The sequence below is a fragment of the Chanodichthys erythropterus genome, chromosome 15 (assembly GCF_024489055.1).
Source record: "Chanodichthys erythropterus isolate Z2021 chromosome 15, ASM2448905v1, whole genome shotgun sequence".
Lineage (NCBI taxonomy): Eukaryota > Metazoa > Chordata > Actinopteri > Cypriniformes > Xenocyprididae > Chanodichthys > Chanodichthys erythropterus.
The window spans coordinates 19,702,188-19,710,936 of record NC_090235.1 but is presented as its reverse complement, the minus strand read 5'-3'; the positions used below and the strand labels follow the sequence as shown (position 1 = coordinate 19,710,936).

General features: G+C 41.7%; 1 protein-coding gene across 1 annotated transcript; it reads right to left on the bottom strand.

Moving 5' to 3' along the window:
* Positions 1-1,851: 1,851 nt before the first annotated feature.
* On the bottom strand, positions 1,852-6,426 carry LOC137037685 (counting factor associated protein D-like). Its single transcript, XM_067411885.1, has 7 exons — positions 6,293-6,426; positions 6,020-6,088; positions 5,836-5,937; positions 5,585-5,745; positions 5,015-5,264; positions 4,729-4,924; positions 1,852-4,624 (listed from the first exon to the last, which is right to left on the bottom strand). Exons 1-7 carry the CDS (start codon positions 6,336-6,338, stop codon positions 4,489-4,491), a joined length of 960 nt encoding a protein of 319 aa, XP_067267986.1. The 5' UTR covers positions 6,339-6,426; the 3' UTR covers positions 1,852-4,488.
* Between the last annotated feature and the right edge of the window lie 2,323 nt (positions 6,427-8,749).

Here is an 8,749-nt window from a genome sequence, read left to right as displayed (position 1 = left end):
GAGAACACTTGTTGAGAAACGCTCGACAAAAATCTGGCTCACCAGCATAGCTCTGTGGGACGGGAAGGCGGGGCTCAGGTAGGTCTCTCTGCTCTGGTGATGGTGGGGGAACAGGCGGCGGGGCTGGCGCAGTGGGAGCGCGAAGTTGTTGCAGCTGCTGGGAGAGCTCGGACACCTGTGTTACCAACGCCTGAACAGCGCGTCCGGTGGAAGAGATGCTCTCCTGCTGCTGATCCATGCGAGCAATACTGTGGTTGATGAACTCCGTGATGGCTGCTGAACTTGCTGCATCCATAGTTGGTCAGATCGTTCTGTCACGGAAAAGAAGACTGGATACAAATGCAAGTTAATATCTCTTTAATAGAGCTTCACGCCAGGTAAGTAGATGACAAACACACAGCAGCAACACAGACAGCAGGAGAGGGGTAACACAGGGACTTCGATGGGCGATGAAGTGTCCGTGATGAATGATGGTCCTGAATGGTGAGTCCGTGTGTCCGTGTGAGTATCCGTGCATGAAATCCAGAACGAGTAATCCAACGAGACAGACAGGTAACAGGGAACAGCGACGAGAATCCAATCCAGGAACAAGAAACACGAGAAACAACGGGACAACACCTGGACTACAACAAACGATCTGACAAACATGAGACGAAAGACAAGGCGTAATATAGGCAGGTGTAATGATCCACAGCTGCCGCTGATCAGCAATCAGCGGCGACGCCCACACAGAACAATCAAGTGACACATCCCAAAACCTACACACAGACAACAGTATGAGACAGCGGATTAGTGAACCGTGACATAAACATTACTCATGTTATTGCACACATTCACTGCACCATAGTCGATTCTGTAATTTCAGTCCTCAAATGCTATTTTGCTGGGAGTGAAGTGATGTGAAGGCAAAGAATTCAGAATTTGTCCTCTGCGTTTGAATCAACCAAGTTAGTGCACACACATTAGGACCAGTGAGTATTGAACACACACACTGCAAACTGTGGACACAAACACTCGGACTATGGGCAGCCATCTTGCTGTGGCAGCCGGGGAGCGATTGGGGGTCCGGTGCCTCGCTCAAGCTCACCTCAGTCATTTCCTGCGGTTATTGGTAACTGAACCCACATCCTTCAGGTTACCAGTCTGACACTCTAACCATTAGGCCACGACTGCCTCAAAAGTTGTACAACACTGGACACAAACCCACAATCTCCAGGTCATGTACCTGTCACTCATCTCATTGTGCCACTGGGAAGACAATGTTATAGGCATTAGAAGAATGGGTAGAGAAATAAGGACTAGGATGGTTATTTGTTCACTCTTCTCCAATTTTAATCTGTATAAGGTAAAGAAAGTATACTGCAAGGCCAGATTTTAGAAAAATATTAATACTATGTACACTTTATAATTCTAAGTATGATGTTCAGTTTTTGTGGGTTTTGTGCTGAGATTTTAAGGGCATGAAACATGAACCCTCGTTTTCATTCCTGACAGAAATTTTACATGGCTCCCTGACTAAGGTCTATGAAGAGGCAGATAAGGATATTTGTATAATGATGGAATTAGGCAGAACTGAATTAAGGACCAATTTAGAGGCAGAAAAAAGATAATAATTAGAGACATCTAAAGCCCAGAACACACCAAGCTGATGCCGACAAACTAGTGTCGAGGAAAGCAGACTGCGGGGTTGGCTCACATATGTGTGTGTTTATACAACCACCAGCATGACAGAAACATTTAAGCAAAAAAATTAAGCAATTTAAGCAAAAGTAAACACTGGTTTTAGAACAATAGTCTGACACAAAACATTACACAATATCAAAACTTATTGATGTGACAGTAATTTTTGATGTTATGAACATTTAATCAAAGACAAAACATATGGTTTTAATGAGTATTTTAATCATTAGCATTTCAATACTTTTGGTTCGATAACCAATGTCACCATGATCACCATGAACAGATCAACTACAAACCATAAACTGAAAATGATAGGGTGAATTGCCCTAAAGTGGGACACTGCCTAATGTGGGACACCTAAGGTTTAGTGTTTTTAGGTCCCGCATAAATACATGGATGTCAGTGAAACTATAGGTTATCTGAAGCTGTGGTGCCATGTGATCAAAATCACAGCTTCTCAAATGTCCAGTCATATATGAGACTGTAGCAATCATCAAAAAGGAAGGACCTTGTGTGAAAGCCACCCAAAGGTCAATGACATAGAGTTTTGACAAACTTGACATTAAGGAGTATAAATTAATTTTAAACAAAAAAATCATGATATCTTTTGGCCTAATGCGCTTATGAAATGTCCATCAAAAAATACTATAACAATGTATGTGTAATCTATATATTTTATATTTTTATCAAATTTCCTACTGTCTCACTTTAGGAAACATGGTTTCAAAAAGTGGGACAGTATGATTGCCTAATGTGGGACAGTATTTTAGTCAGTCAAAAATGTGTGGTGGGGCATGGTTTGTGGGACAAAAATGGTTATTTACAGTTACATTTACAGTGTTGTTATGCAATAATAGAATGATTGTTTGTGTTTGTTGTTTAGTGAAATAGAAAACATTAGGCCAAATAAACATTTATGCAGTTCGCAGCACTTTTATGAATTTTGACACAATGTTAAATCCAGCCTAAAGTTTGTTCAAGGCTTTTTTTAATTTAATTTTTGCAGGTTGCAAGATTTTATATTTTGCCTTCAAATAAGCCTAGGCTATATGTTGAAGAGAACAGTAAAGAATTCTGACTGTGCATTTAATTATTTTCTATATATAACATAGCTGTCAGGTTGGGTGGGTGGTAGAAGGAGCGAGGACTCAATTTGCAGGGAAGAGAAGGGCTTTATTTATAATACAAAATACAACAAAAACTACCCCGTGTGGGGGGGGGGGGGGGGGGGGCAGGACTGACTGACAACACCAGGGAATATAAGACATTCAGTGACAACGAACCAGCACAGGACTGCAAACACAAGGAGAATAAATAGGAGAGCAAACAAGGCAGGTAATGAGGGAGGACAGGTGGGGCAAATCAACCAATAATCAGGTAACAAGGTGGGCGGGGTCAAGACAAGAGACATGAGAGCACATGGCACAAAGAAACACATGACAAGCCATGTGCTCACGTCAAACAAAACAAAGACACAAGCACATGGCCAATGAAGACAAATCACAAGCCATGTGCTTACACAAGACGAGACATGAACACGTGACTATGAAAACTCATAAGCCACGTGTTCACACAAAACAAGACAACATGAGAGCACGCAGCCCGTGAAACACAGACTGTGTGCTACACAACACAAGACAAAAACATGAAAAGCACGCGGCAGGTGGAAATAACCGCGTGCTACACAAAACATGAGACAAGAGCGCACGGCAAGTGAAAGTACACACAAACCGTGCGCTCACAATAGAGACAGGACTGGGAGCGCGAGTGTCCGAATCCCGACACGAAACCGAAACCAAACTAGACACGAGTGCCGGGATCCGAACGCCACGCTCCCAACATGAAACAAGGCACGCAGACAAGAGAGTGCACAGCCCCGAGAACACTCGAGACCGTACGCTCACACAAAAACACGACAAGAACGGGAGTGTCAGAGCTCTGTCACAAAACCAAGAAATAAACTAGACCGATGTGACAGAACCCTGACAATAGCCTATGAAAATAGTTGCCTAATGTCTTTACAATAAATGCATCAAAACTATCATATTGTATTATTTTTCTGATGATGTTCAATTATCAATCAGTCCATCCATAACCAAGAAGAGAATTACTAACTTAAGAAGAGTTTTACTATTCTGCATGAATCAAATGATTTTGGCCTTTTATAATAGACTTTGGCCTTTTCATAGACCTTTTATTATTATTATTATTATTATTATTATTATCATTATTATCATCATTATTCTTATTTTCATCATAAGATTTTGGCCTTTTATCATAGAATTTTCAGTGTCCCACATTAGGGACACAACTGTCCCACATTAGGAAGCACCAGATTTTTTAGACGACTTGCACTAAGAACACTAATATGTCTATCATTTCTTTTATGAATGTGTTATCTCCATTTTCTCTTTTGATTTGATTAGGAGACATCCTTGGTTTTTTAAAATGGTATTGTGTGTGAATTTAATGTTTTGGCTACAAATTGCAATATGTCACAGAAGTCTGAAATGCAGAAAATGTCCCACATTAGGGCAATTCACCCTACATGTTGCCAAAATAGCTTGAAGATGCAGATACTCAATTTAACCAAATGTAATTATTCAAAAAAAAAAAAAAAATGATTTAGAAAAAGATTAAATTGCCACTAATCTCATCAGAGAAAAGTCTAGTCACTTGATAAAATAGTAATTCTTAATTATTTCACCTTTAAATTTTAATGACAAACTCTATCAAAAGACACTTAATCAGACAAAGTTTATCAACTGTATCATACATTGGCAACAGACTCAAAGAAATGTGTGAGGACTATTTTGTATCTTCCTTTTTCCGACGTGGAATTAAACCTCCTGTCATCCTGGCCATCTCTGCCTTTGACCTATCAGCGAAGTGATTGATACCAACGCTGAATGTAAGACCGACTCTGTTTGTAGAGTGCACAAACCTGAGGAAAAAGAGGATGTTGAACAATAAAGCATATGTATCTAAAATTAGACAGATTCACAGATTTACTATTTCTACATTATAATGTTTGTTGTTTTTCCTCACCGAACACTATGTATAAAGTAGTTCTCGCGCTCCTCGTGCTCCTTCTCACTTTCATACTGACGATTAAACTTCTCCTTAAAGGGGCCGAACAATCGGTGGGCGTGGCTAACAGGGGAGGTGCTGACATAGTCTTGAAGGGGATTGGCCAATATTTGATGCTCCTCAGGAGGATCTGGAAACTCCTCATAGGTCATTCCTAATTAAACACATAATACCTCAGTGAGCTTTTGATCAGATGGTCTGTAAGTGTAAAAGAGGCGCGTCACTGAATGTGTTCTCCAGTTACCGCCAGGGGGTGTGAAAATGTCCGATTCAGTTTGTGAGCTGAAGTCACTGTAGTCAATCATGTATTTGTCATTGTGGGACTCCAAAAGAGTGTTGAAGCCCTCCATCTCAAAGTGGTACGGGACGGCTGGGGAATCACTTCCCTCTGGACGTTTGACCCACAGACGATATGTGTTCTTCTTATGACCAGCCTTTGTGACCTTCTTCCAGACCTCACACTGAACGCCTGCGTAATCCTCCATCTTCTCAAACTGGACGAAAAACACACACACAAAAAAATCCATAAAACAAAAAACACACACAAAAAAAAATCCATAAAAATTTCAGACTCTTTGATTTGGTTTGCATTAATTGAATCTATGGGATTCAATGTCATTCGTATCTTTCTAAACCTGTATGACTTTCTTCTACACAGCACAAGATGACATTTTGGATAAAGTTTCAACTGTTTTTGTCTATACAATGAATATCAGTCCAAAACAACACTGAACCCCACTGACTTTCATCTCATGGACAAAAACACAACACTGAGACATTTTTCAAAATATCTTTTGTGTTCCAGAGTACATACTTCAAAGCCCTGCAGATCAGGCAGTGCCGCCTGTGGACGTATTGGATCCTCCTTTGTTCCTTTAAGCTGGAAATATTTAATTGCTTTAACTGGCACTGGTGTGACTTGGTAAATGACGCCATAATCCAAGTCGTTTCCAATCAGAAAAGTGCGCACTGTACCTGTATAGAGAGCAGCAATGAAGAGAAACTACATACATAATCTATTTAGATTTTAACACTGTGTGACTTTATCATCAGAAGATCACTGACTATTACGATAGTCGATGCGACTTCTGTTCCCCTCGAGGTCGTACCAAACTTCAAACGGTTCCTTTAGCCCAGAAACATCAGAATAAGGCAAATTCAGCTCACCTACAGAAAAGAGGCACATGTGACATACTGAAAAACAAGTGTACTGTACTGGGATGCACTGTGTAATTAGGCAGAAATGTACCTTTGACATGATACTTCTTTCCAAAATCAGGAACTGTTCTGTTCTCACTAAGTGCCACTGGTGTTGCATCTAGGAAAGAAACAGAGAGAGAGATCACAATTCACTGAATCAACTTGTTTATTTACACACATAGCCAAATATACTATTGCATACTTGTTCAACTCTTTTAATGTTATAAACATCACAGGAAATGTTTCGCAGACATTAAATCACGAGATCAACTATCATACGCTTTTGTGTTTTCCTCCTGTTGTCTTGTTGTTTTCTCTTTACCTGCAGCACACAGCAGAAGAACAAACCCAGCTAGAAGACGCCACATAGTGCAATCTGAAGAAACCAGACAGACTTCCACTGGAGATGGAGAACAAGCTTTCGTCCGTCTGAAAAATGTGTGTTCACGCCACTGAGCAAACATGTAGAAGGTTGCAATAAAAACACACAAAGGAGGGACTGAATTAATGTCATATGACACGAGGGTCATTGGTGGACAAATATTGATCCAGGACAAGGTCTGTGTTTGATACCGCTTCGGGGTGATCACTGAGGACAGCTGTAATCAGTCCATCTTTCACCCCTGGGAAAAATGCACTGTGAATATGTGGTGGTGCTTTTAAAAGTAATTCCTTAATTATTGGTTGAAATATGCAAAAAGCCATTAGAGCTTAGAAGAAATAAATTAACTTTAAATACATGAATAAGCTCAAGTTGAAGATTGGTCAGTTCGTAAGTGGTTGTTTGAGTGTTATATAAAGCACTGTTTACAATGGGCTAAAGTTCAGCGTGTTGGACATTGATTATTTTACAGTGATAACACAGATCAATCTCCTAAATATATAATTAGTAAATTAAACTATTTATATACTCTTTTAGCTATATGAGATTGATCTATGTTATTACTTTAAAACAATGTTCAAATTTATATAGATGAATCAAAGGATCCAGATCTCAACTGGACTAGTTGTGTCATGTTTATTTCTCATCTAAGACTCTTTTCAGCGCTGCGCTTGTTGTCTATTGACTTCCGGTTTGTATTTCCACAGCGATCTTACATATTTATGAATGAACTGCTTGTTTTAAAATCCACTGGGTCTACTGACCTTTGTTAAGACATCTGCTTTAAACATTACAATTCTCACGATAACTTTCATTTACTATACAACAAATAAATCCACTTCACCAGCTAGTCTTCGACAGCAATGGAATATAAATGTACAGGGATACCGCAAAAACGTCTAGGTTACGTATGTAACCCCTTGTCCCTGAAGGAGGGAATGGAGACGTTACGTCAGAGACTGATGAAATGGTTTCTCGCCCGAGAGCCCAATCACCTTCGAGTGTTAACAAAACGAGCCAATGATACGAAGAGTATCTTGGTCTGCGGAATTTGCATGTGCAAGCTCCGCCCCACAGTGTGGGTATATAAGGAGCAGAGCGAGCAACTCGCATTCAAGTCTTCACTGAGCAGTCGAGCCAAGTGACCCAGCCATTCAGCGGAACAGCAATTGTGGCAAGGGGACGTAACGTCTCCGTTCCCTCTTTCAGGGAACGAGGGTTACATATGTAATCTAGACGTTCCCTTTCACGTTACGTTACATCAGTGTGAGAACAGTACCTTGCAGTGAGAGCACGATAGAAGGACCATACGCACAGAGCACACTGAGTAGCATACCAAGGAGTATGCTAACAGGCTGCCTGCTCGTGGAGGACTCGGTGATAACTGAGGTAACCAACCTCAGGGTGGAATTACACGTCAGAATAGCAAGTGGCTTGCTAGGGGAAGACACATGCTCCAAAGGAGGCTCAAAGTGGAATACACATGTGGGATTACCCGCAGGGAATCACAACACATGGAAGCACCTAGTCTAACATAAGGGCTGACCGAAGGGGCAAGCACGCAAATGTAGACATCGACAGTGCTGGAGGAACCCAGGGTTCTGATAAGGAACTTACTGAGAGAGAGCGCACACATCCAATCCGTAGAGTGGAATGGCACAGCAAGCGTATGACACCGAGCAGATCCCGCTACTGGCCCGAAGGAGCGAGTATACGAGAGGAGAACGGCTCTACACGGAGATTATAAAATCTCGCAAATGTGTTAGGTGACGCCCAGCCCGCAGCTCTACAAATATCTGTCAGCGAGCCGCCACGCGCCAACGCCCAAAAGGAGGCAACGCTCCTGGTTGAGTGAGCTCTCACTCTCAGGGGGCATGGCAGGTCTTGAGCCTGGTAGGCTAAGACAATAGCATCCACTAACCAGTGGGCTAGCCTTTGCTTGGAGACAGCCTTCCCCTTCTGCTGACCTCCATAACAGACAAAGAGCTGGTCTGAAGTCCTGAAGCACTGAACTTTGGGCACATAACCGAGCCGGGGTCTCAAGAAAATGTGAGAGTCATCCGGCCTAAATTCTAGGCATGCTTCGTCAACAGAGAAATCCTGTAGGTCCCCAACCCTCTTAATAGAAGCCAAAGCAATCAGGAGCGCAGTCTACAAAGATAGAAACTTTAGCTCAACTGAAAGCAAAGGTTCAAAGGGAGCTCTCTGAAGTGCAGATAACACTAAAGAGAGGTCCCAAGAGGGAATCTGTGAAGGGCGGGGAGGAAAAAGCCTCCTCGCCCCCCTCAGGAACCTAACGACCAAGTCGTGATTCCCCAAAGACCTACCTTCAACAAGTTCATGATGAGCGGCAATAACAGCCACATAGACCTTAAGGGTGGAAGGAGACAGCCTTCG

Bases quoted from the DNA above. Each gene is read 5' to 3' on its own strand.
- LOC137037685 (XM_067411885.1), bottom strand. From the start codon at position 6,338: ATGTGGCGTCTTCTAGCTGGGTTTGTTCTTCTGCTGTGTGCTGCAG. The intron at 5,938-6,019 runs GTACATTTCTGC...TCTTTTCTGTAG, and splicing joins AAAGAAGTATCATGTCAAAG to GTGAGCTGAATTTGCCTTAT. The intron at 4,925-5,014 runs GTAACTGGAGAA...GTGTTTAATTAG, and splicing joins CATTTTCACACCCCCTGGCG to GAATGACCTATGAGGAGTTT.